At 36.8% G+C, this 25,605-nt stretch overlaps 2 protein-coding genes across 2 annotated transcripts in view; one reads left to right on the top strand and one right to left on the bottom strand.

The window, feature by feature from the left end:
- The window catches only part of LOC144957134 (chymotrypsin-like elastase family member 2B), a 12,878-nt gene extending 12,791 nt beyond the window's left edge, over positions 1-87 (top strand). Inside the window, exon 4 of the mRNA XM_078888155.1 lies at positions 70-87. Within this exon, the coding sequence (XP_078744281.1) occupies positions 70-87 (18 nt within the window). The remainder of the gene's footprint in view (positions 1-69) is intronic.
- A 319-nt stretch (positions 88-406) lies between these two features.
- LOC144957243 (transcription termination factor 3, mitochondrial-like) lies at positions 407-17,086 on the bottom strand. Its single transcript, XM_078888320.1, has 8 exons — positions 16,961-17,086; positions 7,901-8,319; positions 6,884-7,038; positions 5,818-5,987; positions 4,719-4,852; positions 3,209-3,276; positions 2,437-2,527; positions 407-791 (listed from the first exon to the last, which is right to left on the bottom strand). The coding sequence occupies exons 2-8, from the start codon at positions 8,289-8,291 to the stop codon at positions 514-516; spliced, it is 1,287 nt and encodes a 428-aa protein (XP_078744446.1). The 5' UTR covers positions 8,292-8,319; positions 16,961-17,086; the 3' UTR covers positions 407-513.
- Positions 17,087-25,605: the final 8,519 nt, after the last annotated feature.

Below are 25,605 nucleotides of genomic sequence, written 5' to 3'. Positions count from 1 at the left end.
TACTTATTTAACACCTGAGTACGGTGAGAGAATGAGTTAAAAAGCCTTCTCCAAAGACTCAACTATGAGCTGAGCTATTTCTTTTAGCTTTTTTTATATAGTGCAATACCCACTAAACAAAGCGCTTTACAAGGGGTCCCTAGCCAACAGCAACACTTAACATGTATGACGGGACATGCTGCCTGTTAGGAAATATTACAATTTTTCCGGACAGAGACAATGCTGTTAACAGTCAGGTGCTCATTTAACACATGAGTAAGGTGAGAGAATTTGAGTAAAGAGTCTTTTCCAAGAACAAAACTATGCGCTGGGCGAGGCTCGAACCCAGGACCTTCTGATCCAAAAGCGAGTGTCATACCACAAGACCACATAGCCACATTTAAAGGATATAAAATTACATAAAAACTCAGGTTTTGTTGTTTTTTATTTCAATAAACCCAGAGCCTCCAACCAGGGGGATAGGTCGTGCAATATAAATGTGCATTATTATTATTATTATTAAGGACCAATCGATTACAGCATTTTTAGAAACGAGTGAAATTCATCCACGGTCGTCTTTGCCACGTCGTTACAAAACACGTCATCCTTGCATCCAATCAGACTTTTCAATGACACGTAGTTCTCTTTGTAAGGGTCGTACTGGGCTCTTCCAAGATGGACCAGGTACAGGTGCCTCCCTTTCACCACGTGTAGACGACTCCGAAGACTGCTTGGCCACTTGACCAGGAGGGAGTGAGGGATTTGCATGGTGTTGTGGATGTAGTCAAACGTCTTCTGTACTTTGTGAATGTCTAGGGGGGGGGGGAGGGGGTGGAAAGAGGATAAGAACAGAGCCTGTTACTGTTATTTTCACAAAATCATAATGTCATTAGAGTTAATCAAACCATCAATTTGACTGACCAATTGGACAGGGGGGATGGGGGAAGATGGGGGGGGAGGGTGACAGAAAAAAAATCGACTGCAGTAGAAAAATAGTCCATAATTTCATGAAGGGATAAAGGCCAGAGGTGGACCAAAGAGATCTTGGCTAGATGACGTGAAAAACTGGACAGTTTTGTCACTGAAGGAATGTGGCAAGAAATCAAGAGACAGACAAGAGTGGCGTGCCCATGCCATTGATAGTCGGCCTTTACAAGATAACACCTATAGAAGAACTTCACGAAATATATTTGTGGTAAGATTATCTTGATGCTCAGCAAATAAATATGACAAATATGAACATTTATTTTGGGCCTTTTTATAGATTTATCCCGGTCACTGAGTTTTACAATACGTTAATCTGTCTCTCCATAAGACCATGTACAAGTTGCCAGTTAGGCATTCTTTTTACACTGGTGCTAATTACAATATCGGTTGATGCTCGCTCAACTCAAAGCCAGGTACTCTTTAGCGTCTGAGTTGTGTGGGGTGATGATGACGTTGTTATAAATAAAATTTTATACCTGCTTCATACTTTTGCTGAGCCTCAGAATTCGCCTTCTGCAAAAACATTTCATGAAATTATCGACGATTTTTCGTCTGATATTTTTTGGTGCAGTCGAGATTTGGATTCTAACACTAACCACCCTGTCTACCCACCAGTCAATGGGGTAGCAAGCAATTGCTGTTGTCTATTTCACGCTATAAAAACCAGGAAGAACGCTGGCTCCATGGGCCTAATGGCTCTGAATCTGAAGGAATATTTAATAATTAAGAAGAAGAATTTCTGCTGAAACAACAAGAGACCAAAAATTCTACCATATTTTAAAAATTAAAATGAAGTCAAAATAAATAGGAGCTCCACCACAAGTCCATTCCTTGCCATGGTGTAGTGGCTTGAGTTCCTTGAATGATCCCAAGGGATATACCAGCAGGTTCAACCATACTGGAGGCAGCGTGGCTCAGCGGTAAGGTCTTTGCTTCGTACCCAAAATGTACCGAGTTCAACTACCCGCCTCGTTGTGTGGCCTTGAGCAAGTCACCTCGCCCTAGCTCAATTTGCGGCGCTGCACTGCCGCTGACGCCTGGGTTATTCCAGTCTTCCCTTTGGATAGACCCTAAAGACAAATTTCCCATTGGGAATGAATAAAGGGAATTTTATTATTTTTATTTTATTTACTGGGAAGAGGTCAGACAAATATGGACGACCCCCCCCCCCCTTTGCCCTTTCAACCCAGACATAGCTAGTGTCCACAGTCTTGGATGGCAGACAGACTATCTACGAGACGGAACTCGAACAAGAAAATCAACGTCAAAGACAGATGTGCTGGATCTCATCTCTCATTTGGTGCACAATGTCAGCACAAAACATTACGCTCCAGAACGGTATAACAAAAAAAAATAAATAGGACCTTGGGACATTGGATCTTTTTTCTTTTTTTTTGAATATTTGAGAATAAACACGAAAGCTTGTTTTAAGATTATTGAAAGTGTGGTAAGAAATTTGCCGTGACTTACCAGCAGTGAAGAGTTTGGGTTCCCTCAATACCATCAGTTTTAATTCATCGTCATCAAAGCCCATGAACTCCTTCAGATTGAAGCGGATCTTCTGAAAAGTAGAATGTAAAATTCAACCAAAAATCATTATATTAATACTTATTATTATTATTATTATTATTATTATTATTATTATTATTATTATTATTATTATTATTATTATTATTATTATTATTACTATTATTATTATCATTATTATTATTATTATTATTATTATTATTATTATTATTATTATTATTATTATTATATTATTATTATTATTATTATCATTATTACTATTATAAATTTATTTTTAAAAATTATGACTGTACAAATAGTGGGGTGGAGAGAGAGAGAGAGGGGGGGGGGGGGGGGGGAGGGGATTGAAATATTTCACTGAGAAAGTTGGAATTCTGTATCGCCTGTAGGTCACATAAGCAATCGTAAAAATGGAAAACCAAAAGACTCACCGATCTTGGGGTTTAGGCTTCTTTGTCTAGTTGAGATTCATCTCTTTTATGCATTTAAGTAAAATACACATCAGTTCTGCCCAACAAATCAATCGCACCAAGACACACAATTCTATGTTGTAATCTAAAACCTTTATAGCCGATTGAGAGAATTGGGCAAGAACTAATCACTCAACAAGTAGTCTAAAAATAGTAACAAACAGCTGAGTGATGTAAACTGTCAGTGATGCCAACTGTAAACTATTTTGAAATCACAATGCCTTGATTATTATCATTAGTCTTACGGCAATCTTTTCTCTCTTCCAGGGCAGTATCTTTGGAAATCTCAATGCAACTTGTCTTACTTCCTGTCCTGTACAAGACAAACAGTAAAAAGAACAACATATAATGATTAGATTTTCTCAAAGGAATAAAAAAAAATATTAAAAAAATAATAATAATAAAATAATAATAATAATAATAATAATAATAATAATAATAATAATAATAATAATAATAATATAATAATAATAAATAATAATAATAATAATAATATAATAATAATAATATAATAATAATAATAATAATAATAATAATAATAATAATAATAATAATAATAAAATCCAAATTATTACATAGCGCAATATCCACTAAACATGCTAAAAGTGCTTTACAAGAGGGCCCTAGCCAACAGCAACATGCCACATGTAGGAAGAGACATGACTCCTGTGATATTGCAATTTTTTTTCCGATAGAGACAACGCAGTTAACGGCCATATACTCATTTTACACCTGAGTACGGTGAGAGAATGTAAGTAAAGAGCATCCTCCAAGGATGAATCAACTATGCACCTCCCAGAGTGGGACTCGAACCCAGGACCTTCCAATCCAAAGGGGGGTGTGGTGTCATCATACCACAAAACCGCATAGTGCGGCTATGTGGTCTAGTGGTATGACACTCGCTTTCTTAACTCACATTCTTTCACCGTACTCAGGTGTAAAATGAGTACCTTGTCATTAACAGCGTTGTCTCTGTCTGAAAAATATTGTGATATCGCCTAACGTCATGTCTCATCCTAAATGTTAAATGTTGCTGTTGGTCAGGGACCCCTTGTAAAGCGCTTTGAGCACATTAAGTGGATATTGCGCTATTCTTCTTCTTCTTCTAGGTTCCATGCCTGGTCCAGGCTTCGGATACTGCATGAATTATCTCTCTCCATTCCTATATAAAAGCTCAATTAAAAAAAAAAAATTTTAAAGCTGAGTAGCCACACTGAAAGGCACCAACCACCAAAGCCACAGAGGCAATAGGTCAGTGATAGAGCACTTGATTCACACGCAAAACGACCAGTATGTGGTCCTGGGAGTATGACACTCGCTTTCAGATCAGAAGGTCCTAGGTTCGAGCCTCGCTCGGCGCATAGTTGAGTCCTTTTGAAAAGGATTTGAACTCACATTCTCTCACTGTGCTCAAGTATAAAATGTGTACCTGACCACTAACAGTATTGTCTCTGTCGGAAAAAGAAAATGTACTATCGCTTAACACGTGTCATGGTGTATTGTCTTACAAAGTTTAAGTATTGCTGTTGGCAAATATGAAATTTGAGAAAAGTTACTGCGTACCTTTCGCGTATATCCGATCATAAATTCATGAAAAATCACCCGATTTACTTCAAAAAAAGATTAAAATGTTCGGGGAGCATATTCTTACAGAAAATGAAAAAAAAAAAATGCAAATCTGAAATGTTCACCTTCCAACTGATGATGTCATGCACTGACACATAATAGTTTTAAGCCGTAGATCCCAATCCTTACCTGTTAAATCAAATGCCTGTTGAAGAAAAGCCAATTTCTTGTCCAGTTTTACAGGATCCATTAATATCATGACAGGAGCTCTCGTGTACATGGAGGCGACATCATCCAATGTGAAATCTTCAGAAAGCAGGTACCTGGACATGGACAAAAATACATTTTTAATTCAAATTTGACAAGGGTAATTGAACAAATGTGTCAGTGTATGATAGAATCAGTTGGAAGGAGAAAATTTCGGATTTGCATTTTTAATTTTTTTTTTTTTTTTAAATCATTTTCTGAAAGAATATGCTCCCCAGAGCATTTTAATCTTTATTTGAAGTAAATCGGGTGATTTTTCATGAAGCTATGGTCAGATGTATGGGAAAGGTATCCAGCAACTTTTCTCAAATTTCATACTTTTTCAACTTGAGTAACTGTAAAAAATATTTAAAAGTGAAATCAAGCTTTTATATTTCCAGAAGATGTACAAAAAGGGTTGATTTAATCATTTATGACAAGAACTCATTTTTTTAAATCAAAAATTGACCTTCTAACTAAACTTGGAAATATCTCAGTTCAAAACTTTTCACCATCCGACTGATTATGTCATTCACTGTAACAAATAAATATTTAGAAGTGAAATTAAGTTTTGATATTTCATGAAGATGTACAAAAAGGATTTATTTAACCATTTATAACAAGAACTCATTTTTGATTTTTAAAAATTGACCATAACAAGTAGTCCTTCGAAGCCATTAGGCCATGGAGCTGGAATTTATCCCAGTTTCTATACAGACCTGCCTACTTGAGAATTTTAAAATTCCTAATTTTTAAGAAATAAAGATTGTAGCCGATAAAGTGTGGCTATGTGATCTAGTGATTGGTATGACACTCGCTTTCGGATCAGAAGGTCCTGGGTTCGAGCCTCGTACAGCACATAGTTGAGTCCTTGGAAAAGGCTCATTCTCACATTCTCTAACCCCACCCAGCTGTAAAATGAGTACACAGCCATTTTGAGCCAAAAACGGTCAGTGTTTGGGATTTTTTTCTTCTTTTTTTTTTTTTTCAAGGTGTTACATAGTGTCATACAATCAAGACTAAACTTGAAGCTACCACTAACCCAACTCTCTGCTCCAGATGCTCAACATGCTCTGTCAAAATCAGTGGATTGACGGTGAGGATGTAGCCCAGCTTGTCGACAGTGACTCCAACACGAACCAAATGGCGTAGATAGGGAAGAATGTCTCTATCAAACTCTGACATCATCAGCATATTAGCTATACCTTTTACCTGAAAAAAATATTGAAGAAAAAAAGATTGTTATTTTGTTTTTAAGGGTTTTACGGCACTTGCAACACATTAAGGTCATATCAGCACTAGTAAAAAGGAAGAAAATTGGATAGTAAAAAGTTCTAGAATTACAATTAAAGCACTACGCAAGAAAAGGTAAGACAAAGGGGAATTGGTTCAAATAAGAACAGTTGTAGAATCCAAGAGCACACTATCAAAGTACTTAGTTTGAGATCACTAAAAGTCTCATTCAGACACAAGCACAGGTCCCCACTAAGAGGAATACACTCAAATGTTTACAAATCATGTATTATAGAAAGAAAACATAATACAGTGCATAACAGAGAGATGATTTACAAGGAAAAAAATATCATCTCCCAAAAGTAACTATACATTTGACTGTTTCCCTCTCAAAACCAAGTAATCTCATTCCAAGACAAAGACAGAAAGCATGTTGGAAAACAGATATAAGGGGATAGAAGACACAGTAATTACCTCCCTGCCCACTATGGGAGGTCAGGAACCACCACCCAGATATAAGGGGATAGAAGACACAGTAAGTACCTCCCTGCCCACTATGGGAGGTCAGGAACCCCACCCAGAAAAAAAAAAAATTATATCAAATAATACACAATAAATAATTATGATCAACTTCTACATTACTGTTTCAAGCATTCGCTCTCATTAGAAATATTTTATAAATAACTCCTTTTATCATAAAGTTGAACACTATTATTTCATGGTTTTTATTCTTATAATTGTATATATTTGAGCCCAGGACCTTCCGATCCGAAAGCGAGTGTCATACCACAAGACCACATAGCCACACAGTATGGTAGAATTTTTAGTCCCTTGTGTGGGTTTAGAAAATAAATAAATAAAGTAAATAAATTTACCTTTTCAACCCTGGACAAGTTGACTCCTAGTTTGACTAAATTCTGCAACGTTTCAGATTTCTCCACGTATGGGGCCAGATTGTATACCGTCCTGGACATTTCAGGGAGATTATTGGATGATTCTTCAGCATCAAGTACATTGTCTTCTGATGATGCTGAACATAATATAACAATGATATCAATAATAACTAATTATAATAATAACAACAACAACATATATTGTGCGGCTATGTGGTCTTGTGGTATGACACTCGCTTTCGGATCGGAAGGTCCTGGGTTTGAGCCTCGCGCTCGACGCATAGTTGAGTCCTTGGAAAAGGCTCTTTACTCATTTTCTCTCACCGTACTCAGGTGTAAAATGAGTACCTGGCCATTAACAGCATTGTCTTTGTCCGAAAAATTGTAATATCGCCTAACATGCGTCGTGTCCCGTCCTACATGTTAAATGTTGCTATTGACCAGAGACCCCTTGTAAAGCGCTTTGAGCACATTTAGTGGATATTGCGCTATATAAAGCTCAATTAAAAAATGTAACACAAAAAAGTAATACAATGCATAATAGAGAGATGATTTACAAAAACTCTAACTATACATTTGATTGTCTTCCTCTCAGCCAGGGTATCCGGCCAGGGCTAGGACAAAACCAAGTAATCTCATACCAAGAAGGCAGAAAGCATGTGGGAAAACAGATATAGGGGGATAAAAAACACAGTAACTGCCAGAGGATATATGATAAAATATGAATCATCAGAAAATCAGATGTTGGAGTTGGTTCAGTCATGTCTACAGAATGCTGGTAGACTGCATCCTGAGAACAACATTACACTGAATTCCACAAGGAAAAAAAGAAACCGAAGCATACCTATGGAAACCTGGAGAAGAACTGTACAGAGAGAACTAAATGTCCAGGGCTTGTTGTTGCTTCAAGCACCAGATGGCGCAGAGACGATTGAGTGAGTGAGTGAGTGAAAAGATATGTAACAGCTTCATCTGGAAAAAAAATAAATAAAAACTTACCTGGTGTTAAATCCCTCTCTAAATTGTCACGAGGTGAGTGTGTAATTGTCTCCCTTGATGAATTGTCGTTATCTGAATTCACATGCTGACTCGAACTCGTAGATCTCCAGAAGGAATACGAGTGTCTGTCCCGTTTTAAATTGCGCATCACAATATATCTAGCAACATCCTGCCCCGTCTTCATACTTGTACAAAAAGTCCTCTCATTTCCTTCTGAGCAATGAACATTCAACAATTTTCCTGTATGGTAGAGAATGTCACTGTTGGAAAGCGTGGAGACGTTATTAATGCCACATTTAAGCCATCTGAGTCGACAAAAGGTGATGTTTGTTGAGGTAAAACTGTTGAGCTGCAAGAATGCAGACAATCTCAAAACTGATGCTCTCATCATTAGTACAATTCACTAATGAAAGAAAAACCTGTTTGAATAATAAAAGAAAAGGTTAAAAAGAGGGTTATCAAATTGAAAAAAATAGATAAAGAAATAGAGCATTTCTATTACGCAATATCCTCTAAACATGCTCAAATCGCTTAGCAGTCCCTAACCAACAGCAACACTTAACATATTATAGGATGACGCATGAAGCCTGTTAGGCAATATTACAATTTTTTTCAACGATCCAGACAACACTGTTAATGGCCAGGTACTGTGAGTCTTTTCCACAGACTCAACTATGCACCCCTCATTATTTAGGGTTATTCATTGGTTTTTAAGGGTTTTACGGCGCTTGCAACACATTTAGGTTATATCAGTGCCAGTAAAAAGGGAGAATATGGGATAGTAAAAAGTTGTAGAATTACAATTAAAGCACCCAAGAAAAAGTAAGACATAGGGGAACGGTACAAATAGGGAATTGGTGTAGATTCCAAGAGCACACCATCAATGTACTTAGATTGAGATCACATAAATGTCTCATCTAGACCCGAGCACAGGTCCCTACTAAGAGGACTACACTCAAATGCTTACACTATAAATTCAAAACAAGAAATATAATAATACATAACAGAGAGATGATTTACAAGGAAAAAAATATCATCTCCCAAAACAATAACTATGAATTATTATTAACTATTTCCCTCCCATCCCGGCCTGGACAAAACCAAGTAATCTCATTCCAAGACAAAGACAGAAAGCAAGTTGGAAAACAGATATAGGGGGATAGAAGACACAGTAAGTAGCTCCCTGCCCACAATGGGAGGTAGGAACCACCACCCACGGACAGTGTTAACTGCCAAGGAGTGATGCCATAGCCAAAGAGTAAATAATTCCACATCTCTTCCTCTCTCTTATTACCATTACCTGGGGTTACATTGCCTAAAGGGGGCTGGTAATTGCCAAGGAGTGAAGCTATTGCCATAGAGTAATTAATTTCTCATTTCTCTCTCTCATTAGGTACCTCTGTTTGCCAGGGACTTCTTATGTGGTCTTGTGGTATGATACTCACTTTCGGAACGGAAGATCCTGGTTCAAGCCTCGCTCGGTGCATAGTTGAGTCCTTGGAGAAGTTCTCTTTACCCACATTCTCTCACCGCACTTGGGTGTAAAATGAGTATCTGGCCGTTAACAGGGTTGTCTCTGTCGGAAAAAAATGGTAGTCTCGCCTAACAGGCGTCATGTCTCGTTCTACATTTTACTTGTTGCTGTTGGTCAGGGACCCCTTGTAAAGCACTTTGAGCACGTTTAGTGGATACTGCCCTTTATAAAAGCTCTTTTTTTTAAATGTTCCATCTCTCACTGTCAAGTGATGATATAATATTGCCACAGGGCTATTAATATTCTCATGTTCTCTCATTCTCCCTCAAGAACAAATTATTATCAGTTAGAGATCACAGAAGTCTGAGAAAAATGACACCCTATTTAATCATGTAACAGAGGGTGAATTCCAAATTGCAGAAAACCCATTCCCATTGAGAGTGAAAGTCAGAATACAAGCTCCAAACAACCCCCCCCCCCCCCCCCCCCCCCCACCTTGAAGGTTCTTCACCCCACCCCTCGAAATAACACCAAAATGTCTTCTTCATCCATGTCTACATAGTTATATCAGCAATAGTAAAAAGGTAGAAAATGGGATAGCAAAAAGTTCTAGAAGTGCAATTAAAGCACCCAAGAAAAGGAAGACAAAGGGGAATTGGTTTAAATAGGGAACAGATGTAGATTCCAAGCGCACACTATCAGTCAGTGTACTTAGTTTGAGATCACCTAAAAGTCTCATTCAGACACAAGCAGGGCCAGGACAAAGTCAGAGAGCATGTTGGAAAACAGATATAGGGGGATAGAAGACACAATAAATGCCTCCCTGCCCACTGTGAGAGATCAGGAACCCCACCCAGAACTTACAAATTTTAAAAAAACCACCAAAATGACACATTGGTATAAATGACAATTTGAAAATTTATTGAAAACAAAAACAAACAAGACAATAATCTTAAACACGGTCTAAACGACAAATATAAAAAGATTAAAGAAATGAAAACACAGACATATTCATTGAAAATATAATGTACATCAGTCTTTTTCAGACCTATGTACACCAAATCTCACACCCAGTAGATGGTCAGTAATTACGTGAAGTCACAGCCGTGGTAAAGGGCCTATTTATAGCCAATGACAAATTGGAAACAACTGATGTAGGCTGGGATAACACCAGAACACACTGATGCAGGCTGGGATAACACCAGAACACACTGATGCAGGCTGGGATAACACCAGAACACACTGATGCAGGCTGGGATAACACAGGAACACACTGATGCAGGCTGGGATAACACCAGAACACACTGATGCAGGCTGGGATAACACAGGAACACACTGATGCAGGCTGGGATAACACCAGAACACACTGATGCAGGCTGGGATAACACAGGAACACACTGATGCAGGTTGGGATAACACCAGAACACACTGATGCAGGCTGGGATAACACCGGAACACTCAGATGCAGGCTGGGATAACACCAGAACACACTGATGCAGGCTGGGATAACACCAGAACACACTGATGCAGGCTGGGATAACACCGGAACACTCAGATGCAGGCTGGGATAACACCAGAACACACTGATGCAGGCTGGGATAACACCGGAACACACTGATGCAGGCTGGGATAACACCAGAACACACTGATGCAGGCTGGGATAACACCAGAACACACTGATGCAGGCTGGGATAACACCAGAACACACTGATGCAGGCTGGGATAACACCAGAACACACTGATGCAGGCTGGGATAACACCAAAACACACTGATGCAGGCTGGGATAACACCAGAACACACTGATGCAGGCTGGGATAACACCAGAACACACTGATGCAGGCTGGGATAACACCGGAACACTCAGATGCAGGCTGGGATAACACCAGAACACACTGATGCAGGCTGGGATAACACCGGAACACTCAGATGTCAAAATCTTTGACTGTTGCACAGAAGAGTGGCACAACAGTTCCTTCACGGCTGTCCCAAGGGAGGAGAAGGAATCAAGAATTACCTTAAGACGCTGATGCTCACCCTCACACTTGTTGTTTGTGTCATTCATGAATGTTAGCATATCTAAGCGCCTATGATGAGCCCACATATCTGTGCAGTTTAGTCAGTGGGCCAGTAGATAGGAGGAATATTCCTCACTAATCCGGCTGTAATCCGGCCTTGACATTGGATGAAGCATGACTCATCAATGGTCGTGACAAGGCAATGAGACAACCCAGCAAGTAAATTCTTGTCAGTCTGTGGAATAAAAATTGTGTGAAGTTTGGCTTTCATGGCTTTCAAAACATGAAAGGTACAAAGAAGACTGTTTATTGTTATCCCAGGAAAATGGTCTTTAATAGAGTTGATTTCATTGGGGTCTTTATCCGCCATGGCAACTTTGGTGTCAGACACATCCCCGACAAAATCAACAAAAATTGATTCCATTTTGCTTAAAATATCAGATGTTTCCAATCTGACAAAGGCATAAAATACTTCCGTTCCCTTATCAGTGCTGTTCTCAATCATTATCTAATACAGTGGAAATCCACTTCTATTTTTCTTGTATGTTCCTGAAAGACAAAAAAATGGGAGAGAAAAAATATATGAAAAATTAAGATTATAATGAATCGCAGCATTTGTCAAAGAGTTGAGAAAGAAATAAAGCAATAAAAATTGTCACAAAGAAAAGAAGAAGTTAAAAAATGAAACTTGGGATAACCTTAAATCTAATATTAAATGTACAAACATCTATGGATAAAGATATAGTTCACGAAAATCAAAACAACAAATTAAGAGATCCCTACCATTAACAATATAAATTTACTCCAGGAAGTATTTTCATATCCACAAAAACCTACTACAATAGGACTTGCCTTGCACTGCCTGCAACATCAAAATATTTTGATTTAAATTATTGCAAATAGGCCAGATACTATGTATTCAATCTCACTCCACAAAGCAGCTTACACAAGGTGTCACAAACTAACATTTCGTTATACAAATAGTAAAAATTAAATTACAAAGCCACATGCGACTTCCCAACCATAGAAAATAACACTTCATTTATCAAAATAGGGAAAAAAGTTAAGGGCTTTTAACGTTCCATTATAAGAAGATTCGTGAAGAAGAATAAATCTCGTTGAGGGAAAGAAAGAAATAGGCTTTGTTTACATAGGCATAATGAAAGGCTGCTGATTTTAATAGTAGAAGATCCTCACCAATAACATAAATTCAAGACAGAGAGAAACTGCTCAATCGTTTTTGATGAATTGTGAGAAAACATAATACTTCATAGGGGAAGAGAGAGAGAGAGAAAAAAAAAGGCTTTGTCTAAACAGGTGGCGCTATGCGTTGAAATAAGGTAGTAGGCCCAATTTGGAAAACTGCAACTACTATCAGGCTGTTGTTAATGTATAGGTCTTAAATTCAAGAGCAGACCTGCCAAACTAAAAACTTCAAATTTAGTAATTTTTATGTCAATTTTTAGTAATATGACAAGGAAATCAGTAGTAGTGGTGGTGGTAGAAGTAGCAGTAATTATTATCATCATCATTATTCAAGTAAAACTGAGAATTAAAAATCCGTAATGTTCCGCGAAATTTGTCTAAAATTCGTAAAAGTACGAAAAATTCATAAGATTTGGCTGGTATGCAAGAGAAAGAGTGGCTGTTCAACAAGATCTCATTAACACCATCATTGTTACTGTAACCTGGTGATTATACAGATTATAAGTTAGATATTTTAGCTAACCAATCTTTTCAACAATACAAAGGCATTGCAAGCTGTCTCCATGGAAACAGCATTATTGTGAGATTTGACAAAAATAGATCTTGATTCTCATTTTTCTTGTCACGAACTGTTACACGGTAAATGGATAACTTACCATCCATATAAATCATTTCAGGAAACCGATGATACGTCTCCAACATGTCACTGGTGCTGAATGCGACAATATCTGGGATGGCTTTATCATGGATGGCAGACAGGACAAGTCTAACCTTCCCATATTGCTCCAAGAGATTTGACATCATTCCCAAGGTTGGAGTTCTCTACTGAAGACAAAAAATATACAAATGGCTAATAAAAACAAGTAAATTATTATACTAAACTCAAGAGGAAAAAAAAGGCTCATAAAAAATGCATGACAAAAGTGTCCATGCCCTAATGACACAAACTTAGCAGTCATGGCGAGTTGAAGATACAAGCACTGAATAAATTATTACTAATACTCTAAAACATATTGGGTAGGATAAAAGATGTGAAGCCAGTGCAATATCGACCCCCCTACATCAGAGACGAATGTGCGATCATTGGCAGTTGTTACAGTGTTGACTTGTCAGAGTTTGATGCCGACATTAACAGATAACATGTAAACATTATGGTGATGTTCAAGCAGGGCATGTCGTTACAAAAATGTTCTGTTCTGAAAATTAATGAACTAGCATTTTCACCATCGACCCTGTGAAATATTCTTTATAATCTGCCATTTGCTTAATTTCCAAATTCAAAATATTCTGGTTTGTAAAAATATTCACCATCCCCGCTATGTCAAGTGTATATAATAATTATGTATCGATAGAAGGTGTGGCTAACTCACAATGAAACTCACATTGGGATTTTAAACGCCGAACGTCCCTCAAAGTCAAAACTTTCCCACATTTGCTGCGAAGCAGACTCAGCAACTTTTCATTGACTGGCTGTAGTTGTACAATTTCCTGAAAAGAGAGTAAAGTAATGCGTGATAAAATGTAAACTGTGAATAAAGCAGAAAGTCTTAAATCAGAAATTGAGAGACAACAAACAGCCGACAAAAGACATGTTTTAACTGATCCACAATGTTTCTTTGTCTTTGAGCACATTAGTGGATATTTCGCTATATAAATACTCATCTTTTTTATCCCTTGACACTAAACTGAGGTCTTAAGTCAAAGATTCAGCTCAAAGACAAAGAAACAATGTGGATCAGTTAAAAGAGTTTTATTTATTTATAATGGTCGATAATTTCTTTCGTTTTTTGTTTTTTTTAAAACTTATTTAGGACAAGAAATGCACCTGTCAGGATATATTTACAATTTATTTCAAACAGTGACAATGCCAATGCATGAACAGCCAGAGATTGTGAGTAAAGAGCCGTTTCCAAGACTGAACTATGCGCCACTCAAAATAAAGACATTTTGAACTGAAGGTGAGAGTGTCATACAACTTGACCACATAGCCGCACATAAACACACAAATAAAAATACTAAAAAAAAATTCTTAAATTAAATTCAATTGCACATATATTTGATAATTTTTGCTTTCCTATGGCCAAATTCATTTTAAAAGAACATACAAATTTCAGCTAAACGATCTGAATATGAAATAATAATCATTTGACCAGCCACAGTACTAATAGTACATAATTAGACGGATACTAATTTGGTTCCTACTATTAAACGCGAGACATTACAGCAGCAAGAATACCTTTATTTAACTCTTGTCTTTGTCCAGGGGTTAGCCTCTTATTTCTAAGCTCATGGGCGTATGTATTAGGGTTGGTTGGGTGGTTATGGTCTAGGAATTGCTTCCTAACCACAAGGTCTCTCAAGACATAATCATAGGCCAAGTGTAGAAACACTTTACAGCCTGTAGCCGAGGATCTAAAGTAGGAAAAAAATATTTGATCAGTCAACCAAAAAACAGCTCTTCATCTGTTAATAAATAATAATAATAATAATAATAATAATAATAATAATAATAATAATAATAATAATAATAATAAATGATAATAATAATAATAATAATAATAATAATAATAATAATAATAATAATAATAATAATAATAATAATAATAATAATAAATGATAATAATAATGACAATAATAATAATAATAATAATAATAATAATAATAATAATAATAATAATAATAATAATAATAATGATAATAATAATAATAATAATAATAATAATAATAATAATAATAATAATAATAATAATAATAATAATAATAATAATAATAATAATAAAAAGATGCCACGTGTAGGGGTCCAAAACATACCAAAAAATAAATATTTTTTTAAAAAGTAACAACTAAAACAGGCTCAGATAAATCAATATGATTCAAGTCAACTCAAAATGGAGTTTCACCCTTAACTGTTATAAAGCTTCAGAAAAGGACCAATGTATATAAAAATTTTATTATTAATTCCTATCTATATTGTAGCACAACTTTAGTTTATATATCATAACTATATGATATAATATATGCTACCCTCTTAAAAAAAAAAAAAAATCAGTGACAAATACCTAATCTAAACTTGCAAGAACAATACTTGAAACTGGCAGGTGTCCATATGACCAGTTATACAACTACTCACAAAAGGGAAATTCCACGTTCTAATTTGTAATGAGGCGGAAAACATAATAATGACAGGAAGAGCATTTTCTGCATGGGAAACACAATAGATCAAAATCTAATTGAGATTTGGTGACTATAGTGGCTGTTTTTGATAGATCAACTCTTACTGGAGCTGTAGTAGCAAAATGGTTTCAAAATTTTGCTCCTTCATATTTTTTATGATTTTTTTAACAAGCGAAAGTGGCGTTTTGAAGACACAAAGGTTTTATTTTCGTCTTTAGAATGGATCAAATGAGGTAAGTGAATCAACAGTTTCCATTTAAAGTTAACTTTATATTTCAAAATAAAAATAAAATAAACTTACTTTGTGTTGCTTTTGATACCCGGTCCACGGTATCTACGCTCACCGAAATGGGTGCAGACAAAACCGCATCTTGTGTATATTTATATTCCTCAGGGATTTGCCATTTCGTTCTTTTATTCGTCTTCTCCACTGTGTCATAGGTTTGGATCCTAAAACAACAGTGATTGTTCTTTTGATACGATAAATCGTTTGTAAAAATTGAAAACGAATGCCATTTTAGACCGGCTTGAGGACTGTCCACTTTTGAATGACAATGAACGAATGAGTGAAAAGATCTGTGAAAGATTGCTGTTCGCGGCTGAAGAGTTCCAATTTAACTCTTTGGCAGTTATGTGAACGTCAACTACCAAGGACTCACTCCTTGGCAATTGACACTTCCTTTAATAATGTTCTATAGGGGGTTTGGGAGGGGGAAACTTTTTTTTTTTAAGTCTCCCCCCTCCTGAACCCCCTACTAGAACATTAATAAAAGAGTCCCCCCCCCCCCCGTCTCCCAAACCCCCTACTAGAACATTATTTTTTTTAAAAAGAATACTGGAGATGTAGGTAGGACCTTTCGGAAGGCCTCCCCTTTCAATTCTTCACAAATCAAAATGGCGGCCGAGAATCAAAACAATGGTCAGATTAGAAAATTTTAAACTTTCAAAAATCCATCGAGGTTTGCTCTAGAGTTTTAAAAATGCTTCTTCTAGCTAGAATGATGACACAAATTGAAAAAATAAACACATGACCAGTGACCATGACGTCCATGAATGAGAATGAGAATGACAAAAGATCCACGGTGAAAATACAAATTGAAAGAAATGCAAGCGCAACAGCTTTCGGAAGGTCTGTCTTGTTTCATTTAGCACGAGAAGCTTACGGAAGGTCTCTCTTCGTCTCTAATTACCTTCTGTTTGTATTTTGTGATGCATATTAATATTAGTGTTATTTCGAGAAGATGATCAGCTTCAGAGAAAGTGAAAGTAGGTTGACAGAGAGGAGTATGGTTGATGGAAATTTTGGCAAACAGCAGTATTGCAGTCCTGCCGTCAATCTCGTCTAAATGCCAAATCATTTTTTCTGAAAATACCAAAAATGAACCTTCAGAATATATTATAATTATAAGCATTAAATCAGGCCAACCTCTGTCGTTCGATCCTAATTCGAGGCAAGCTTGGGTGGGTTGTTTTTTTGTTGGTTTTTTGTTTGTTTGTTTGTTTGTTTTTTGGGGGTTTTTTGCGTTTTTTTTGTTTGTTTTTTTTTTGTTTTTGTTTTTTGTTTTTTTTTGTTTTTTGTTTTGTTTTTTTTTTTTTTTTTTTTGGGGGGGGGGGGTTATTTTGTTTTTGTTAGGTTTGTTGGTTGTTTTTTAATGCTTTGCCTGGCATCCGTATCGTCTCATGCTCACCTATAAAACAAATCAGATTTTGAGTATGCGCGAAGTCTCACTTGACACTCGATTCTATATATCATTCTTGCCACGGGTAACCAACCACAGATAAATTGGATGGTTGATTTGACAGTGACAACATCGATAAGTCAATACCACGAATAATCATACATTTCTAGATCCCTCTCTCACCCACTTCTTGAGATCGCCGATTCGTTCACCACCATCGCGAAAATAATTTTGACCAGCAGTTAAGCTTAAAAAAATTGTATTCTCTATTGTCTTCTGGCACTTTTCTACTCACTTCATATCTTGTTGTTACCAACATGAGTGCCTGCTCCACTCACTTTTCTGAATTAAAAATTCACCCCATACACCGGAGCATACTCAATGTCTCAATCGTTTCTATGTTATATGTTTGTCATTAATTTATATCGATATTGAATATCGTATTTGGCGACAAAGAAGATGCCTGACAGAATTGCCACAAAGAGAGGGGGGAAAAGTATTTTTTAAAATAAAATGTCAAAATGAAAGCAATAATATGCTTCATAAAATCTTTAAAATTATAATAAATATAAGATAAAGATAATATTTTCATGATTTACCAACCAACTATTATATCGACTTCTTTGGCTTTGGAGTAAGATTTGCTCAGCAGCCGGCAATCGCGGTCATTACAAAATTTGAATCCCCACTTCTGCAAAAAATTGTAAATCTATGCAATGTGTTTCCAATGATTGTATCATGGATGAATTGTTCAATCAAATGCTTGATGTCACAAGTCAGGAGGATCTGAGGAAGCTGATTGCTAATGGGGAAAGTTCATCATCACCTTTCATAACTGAATTTGTTGAGAATCCAGATAGCGAAGTCGAAGAAGACTCAGACGTAGAGGAGATCGTACCCACCATATCAAAGAAGACCGAACCTGTACATAGAGACTGTGTTTTCCTTTACATTGAAAATGTCTGCGATGATGATGCTGATAAGGACAAGTATGATGATTATGTTTCAACATTTAATAATGAATGGAGAAAGGGTTGCACCACTCCTGAAGGTATACCTTTCCTTGGCACTCACGGCTTGCAGACAGACCTGGGCCTGGATGCCGAGACTGCGTCACCAATGGATTACTTTAAGTGCATGGTAACTGACGAGATGATGGACCTCATCGTCGTTGAAACCAATCGGTGAGTTTATTTGATTTTTGATTATCTTAAACAAAATCAAAATCCTTTCTTGTTGTTTATTCTTGAAAAAAAAACCTTTTGCTTCTGATAAGTAATGTTGCAAGTGACAGGTACTTTGGTAAAAAATTCAAATTGGGTTGAGTTCAATGAAACCTATATCATTATAAAGTGCTTTACAACACGATTCTAATGATATCAAAATTGTGAAAATCAGATTATCAGAAGAAAAGTTATGTTAGTTTAAAGGCTGAAAAATGGTCTTCTACTTGCCTTTGTTATTTACTGACGGACTTTGTGACCTGGAATTCTTGCATTTCCGGTAGTAACCACCATTTGGATTTCAAAACTGGCCTAAAATGGCCGCTAAGATTTTGAGTAAGGATTTTGCTGGAACGAATTTCATGGATGCGGTATACAGCTTTGCCCTGAATTTAATTTTATTTAAAAGTTAAGATGTTAACCCAACGTGCCATCATGAAATTTTGATTTACCAATTTCTCGTTTTTTAATTATCCAAAGCTAAATTATACCCTATTTTATACACAATCAAAAGATATACTAAATTGTCATTGATTTAAAAATAAACTACACCAAACGATAGAGTAATTCCTCCTGAATAAAATGAGACATAAATCATTAAAATCCATCCATTAACAAAAAATCTATGGAACTTTTTCTGAGACACATCACTCAAAAGTCCAAAAAATCGGGTCACAGCCACTAGGCCATTTATCATCTCCCTGCTGGAGGGCCAAATGGACGTTTACCAGTTACATATCGTTTTATTTTTTATTTATTTATTTTTCTTTTAAAAGAGAATTCCTAGTAGAGTGGTCTCTGTTTATAAGCACGATCTAGCTATAAATTACTATAAACACATGGGAGTGGGGGGGGGGGGGGGGGTCGGGGCGAAACAATTTTTGGATGAAATTCCACATACTACAGGCGCCACCCCGATAACTTGCTCAGAAATCACCAAAATGCTCTGTGAATAACCTGTGGTTCACACCTAACAACGGACCCCTAAATGATGGACGGGCAATGCACGTCTGTCCTAAAATTTCAGGTGATAACAATTGGATGGCTGGGCCATTTATGAGGGGGGGGGGGGGGGGGGTAGGGATTGGCATATTGTCCACTTATTGTTATGACGCTGTCACAGTGGTGGAAGCAGGGTAAAAGGGAAGGGAGTGCTCAAGCTGTCACTATGTGTGTGGCCATCATAACTAATCATCAATCAAGACTGTCCCTTTGATGATCACATTTTGTTAATAGAGGTGTTAGGTGTCGTAACGAGACCACTGTATTATTATCTAACTTTTTTTTAAAAAATCTCCTGTAGGTTTTCAAAATTTGTATGCGATATGTTTATGTAGTAATTGTGACAAAATCTTTGCCTAGCCATGGAGATAAATTATCATCAATAATGGCGTCATCCGTAGTGCTGAAACGTTTGGCCGTGAATTAATAGCAATTTAACGATAACGTACACCGAACCTAAACGATCGACTAACAACGAATAAGAAAATCAGGATCTGTCCTCAGCCGTCTCCACACGATGCCCTATACGCGAGTTTAAATTGCTATGATTATATGATTCCAAACCGACGCAACAATCACCAGAGTCATTCCACCCAATCTCTCTTGAAGTCAGCAAAAACAGAAAGACTTAAGTTTTCATTTTTCTTCATTCAGAGTAAAATAGAATGAATGTAAGTGATTTGTTTCAATGCATGCTCATTCATTATCGTCAATCCTCTCTCTCTCTCTCTCTCTCTCTCTCTCTCTCTCTCTCTCTCTCTCTCTCTCTCTCTCTCTCTCTCTCTCTCTCTCTTTCTTTCTCTCTCTCCCTCAGCGCCCACTTCAATTGTTAAATGCTCGTAGGTGCTTCATAATCAATAGTACATATTATAAAAACGAAACTTTAAACTATATATATAAATATTATATACACATACACAAAATACATACCTCGTGCTGCGTTTGACACTGTGGATCATGCAATACTACTAGGTCGAATGCAGAGAGGCTCTTTGGAATTGGAGACAAAGCTCTAGAATAGTTTTCATGCTATCTACGAGATCGGTCACAACGCATTCTCATAAATGATCCCTTTTCACCACCAACTAAATCTGCAATTTGGCGTTCCACAGGGTTCAGTGCTTGGCCCTTATATTTTCACAATGTATACAAAGCCCTTAAGCAACATCATCCCGACCTTCTGTCTCAGTCATCGTCTCTACACCGGTTATACCCAGCTTTACACTCCCATTTCATCAAAAAAATATCGAAGAAAGAGCGACTCGCATCATGTCTAGATAACGTTAAAGCGTGGATGACAAACAACAAGCTTAAATTCAACGACAAGACTGAGCTGATTGTATTCAATAGGACGGGAAAGGATATACTCATTGACCAACTGTCCTTTGGCGAATCTGTTATTAAAAATTCCAGTCTCGTTCGAAACCTTGGTTTCTTTTTTGACACTCACCTAGACATTCGCGCACACATAACAAAGTGCTGTCAGGCGATTCATAACGCTCTCCAAATGATATGCAGAATGCAAATTTTTATTGATGACGAAACATGCAAAGGCTTATCCATGCCCTTGTTACCAGCCGCTTGGATTATTGTAACTCTCTGCTGTATGGCCTACCAAAAACATCACTGAACAGACTACAGTTGATGCAAAGCAAATCTGCTCATATACATGTAGTTACAAGGACAAAGCCTTGGGACCATATAACACCGGTCCTAAAGTCACTACACTGGCTTCCCATAGAGAAAAGAATAAAACAAAAAATCGCATGTTTTGCTTACAATTGCCTTCACCATACATCGTCTGAATACCTCGAATGCCTCGACTATAAACCAACTCGATATTTGCAATTCGGCAGTTCTTTGCTAATGAAGGAAAACATCCAGAGAACAAAGTTTGCTGAGCGTGGTTTTGCATTTTCGGCTCCAATCGTATGGAATTCTTTACCACCTAAAACCGACAATGTGAAAGTCGACCAGTCTTCAAAAGGCATCTAAAAACCAATCTTTTTTATTCTGCTTATCGTGATTCTATGTGAATTTCGAACAAGATATGTGTGTGACTGTTGTAGTGATTTTGTGGTCGAATGAATGAACATGTATGATACTAAAAAAAAAACTATTGCAAAGCACCTCTGAGCATTATTTGTGGATACTGGCGCTATATCAAATAATAATAATACCTACAAATATATATTTTTAGTTTTCTTTTATTTTGTTATTATTTTTTAAAATATTGCTAGATGACTTTGCCATATTTTTTGTGAAATACCTCGTCTATTTCGATAGCGGGAGATTGATTACTTCCAGTACTAGAACATTCTATTTTCGCTTATAGCACCATGTTGATGTTTTCATTGGATTTTAAAATACTTTAGCTTTATTACTCTTTCCATATTTTCAGATATGCAGCAGAAACCTTGAAAGTCATGGAGCTCGCACCAACTTCTCGATTTAGAAAGTGGACAGATGTCAGTAGGGATGAAATGTGGTCTTTTTTCGGCCTCATCATCATGATGGGGTTGATTTTAATTGACGACATAGAGGACTACTGGAGCCTGGACGAACTGTTTTCTCTACCTTTTTTCAGGGCAGTAATGAGGAGGGACCGTTTCTGTCTCATATTGTCATTTCTGCATCTATGCGACAACAGTCTGGCTCTCTCTGATTCAGGCAAAAATCCTCTTTTCAAGATCTACAACTTTATTCAGCAACTTACTCATAATTTCCAGAGGGCTTTTATACCTGGTAATCACATCGCTGTTGATCAGGCTATGGTGGCCTGGAGAGGTCCGTTACCATTCAAAAAAGTCAACAATGGTCAAAAGCCTGAGAGACGAGGGATCAAATTGTTTATGCTGTGTGATAGCAGCAATGGTTATTGTTGCAACATAGAGGTGTATACCGGGAAGAAGGATTCGTCGCCTCGTAGGGTTAGCTTTGATGTTGTCGAGCGCCTCACCTCGCCATACCAAGGTTGTGGTAGAGTTCTTTATGTAGACAACTATTTCACGAGCCCTGATCTTTTTATGCATCTTTACAACAGTCACACGTATGCATGTGGAACCATGAAACTGAATGTAAAGAATAGACCCTCAAAAGAAATGCTCCCTAAACTTTCCGAGAGCGACTCTCCCAGTACCGTCACGAACGGAACTCTTAACCTGATTCGTCTCTACGACAAGGGAGAAGTGAACATCTTAACAACGGCCCATAATGACAATTGGGTGGCTACTGGAAAGAAGGATCCCATCGTGGGAGAGGATATCATCTCACTCTCAGCTGTCAATGATTATAACAAATATATGACAAGTGTCGGCAGAAGTAATCAGATGGCTAGAAGTCAAGCTTTCAAGAGAAGAACATTTAAATGGTGGAAGAAGGCTTTTTTCAAATTATTAACGCTCGGAATATTGAATTCTTACATTCTATTCAAGGAAAATTCAAAGAGAAAATTGAGTCATGCCTTCTTCAAGAGAATTCTTGTAAAGCAGTTGGTTCAGCTGACCCCAATGCTTATCTCCCCTTATATCCACCATGGTGACGTCGGTAGCTCATCCCTCTTCCGCCTAACTGCGCGTCACTTTTCCAGATCCATCTTGCCCAAACCAAATGGAAAGAGACAGAATCCACAGCGTACGTGTGTTGTTTGTTCAGAGCCCGGAAGCCGCAGGTTCTCGCGTTATGAATGCCCAGACTGCGATGTCGGGCTTCACGTTGAACCTTGTTTTAGAATATACCATACAGAGGTAAATTACAAATGTGCAGTAAAACGAAAATTTAAGGATGACTAGGCATCCTTTGACTTTTTAAGACAACCTTATTTGTTTGGTTTTTGGTGTCTCTGACACATGGCCTGACATTACCCAAACAGTACATGAGGATTTGTTTTTTGAGGCAAATGGAGAGATCCAGGATTAGCAATCTGTGTTTTTCTTAACACTCTCTATGAGTCTTACATTCTCGGGAGGTGGGAGGGGGGGGGGGCCTGGCAGGGATTTTTTAGATGCCAGAGAGGCAGTCATATGTATTGTTCCTTTTTTTTTCACTGTAAATCATATTTTCCTGTTATACAGTATTTACTGTTTTAGTTTTGAATCATATTGTACTTTGTAAACATTTGGTTGTTTCCTTTATAACGGGATTCTTTGCTTGTACCTGGATGAGACTTATTGGTAATATCACATTTTTAGATTGCTCGTGGAATCTTCTATTCACTTATTAAACCAGTCCTCTTTTGTTTGTACTTTTTATTTTATGTTTTTCAGATTTAGATCTACGCTATAACTTTTTTCCTAACCACCACTTTTATCCCGTGCTGAAATGATCTAAAGGTGTCGATAGCGCTGTAAAATGTCTAAAACCAACATATTATATGTATGTATGTATATGTCTATATATATATATATATATATATATATATATATATATATATATATATATATATATATATACAGAGTTTGGATTGAGAGCCAAACAATGAGAAAATAGATGCTAGCCCGTGTCAGGTCATTCCTGTAACGTTTCAACACTAAGAAAAAGACCTCAGTGTAAAATTATTTTTTAAAGTTGTTGGAAAATGTCGTTTGTTTTTTTGTTTGTTTGTTTTTTTTTTTTTTTTTTTTTGTTTTTTTTTCATTTTTTTTTTTTTCGTTTTTTTTTGTTTTTTTTTTTTTTTTTTTTGCTTATACGATATACAGTGGAATTCTGATAAAGCCAACACTGTGGGTCCAGAAAGATCTGTTGATTTTAAGCAAGGTTGACTTTATCCATTATCAAAAATGGAACCTACTTAGATAACTTAAAAATTTGGATCAACAGAAAGTGTTGACTTCAACGCAGAAGTTGACTATAACAGTAACTGTTTATTTTCTATGCTTTATTCTGGGACTTCATCTCTGCTCACTTGATTTTTTTTCTTTATATTGATATCCACTTCACTGAAATCGTCTTTCATCTAATAGGCAATGTTACTATCTAATTATGAATACAAACCTGTATTTACCCTGCCTTTCATCATGTTATAGCACGTTATTGTTTTATTTGTTTTGCGTAATACTCATAAAGTAAGTCCACTTCTGCTTCCAATTTTCAATTATTTATCTAATGCGTGTTCCATTGATGCTGGGTAAGTCAACATTGGTTAAAATCAACCAATTTTTCTGGCCCCGCAGTGTTGACTCTTAGTGACTCTTGTTGACTCAGTGCATTCCTCTTTGTTGGATCTTGCGCTGTTTTCCGGATGAGACTTATAAGTGATCTCAAATTAAATACATTGATGGTATGTTTTTGGAATCTACATACCCTATTTGATCGCAGTTCTTCTTTGTCTTACTCTTTTTCTTGGGTGTTTTAATTGTAATTCTAGAATTTGAGTAGGCTATACCATTTTCTTACATTAGAGACCATGCACTTGTGTACGATAAAGATCTGAAAAAGTGTATGAAACAGTGCCAAACAAAACAAGAGAGAAAAGTACAAGAAAAAAACCCATCCTCGTGGATAGTGGATGTTTGGGGTTTTTTTTTCTTGTATTTTCTTGGCCATTTTTTTAGTCATTTAAAGCATAAAACATAATCCAAGACTCACACTGATACAGTGGATTTCTGTTAAACCAATACCGTCAGACCAGAGAGACTGGTTGATTTTACATATTATATCAATAGAAGACACTTGGATAAAGAACAGGACATTTGGGATCAATAAGAGGTGTTGGCTTTAAGCAGAAGTTGACTTAATGTCTATTCCACTACAATCATTCCCAATACCTTTAAGCAGAAAAAAAACACCAAAACACGTCTCATGATATAATTTGATACAACTTCTTTAACTTGTTTTGTTTTTTAAACAAACCTTGCCAGGCTTTAGAACACTGACAAGGAAACAATGGACAGCCTGCAACAGCATACGACGAGCAAGACATGGCAGAACAGC

This window comes from Berghia stephanieae, chromosome 11, assembly GCF_034508935.2.
Source record: "Berghia stephanieae isolate SIO BIC M18660-M18661 chromosome 11, UCSD_Bste_1.3, whole genome shotgun sequence".
Classification (NCBI taxonomy): Eukaryota; Metazoa; Mollusca; class Gastropoda; order Nudibranchia; family Aeolidiidae; genus Berghia; species Berghia stephanieae.
Note: the sequence above shows the minus strand (reverse complement) of the source record. Positions and strands in the feature narration are given on the sequence as shown.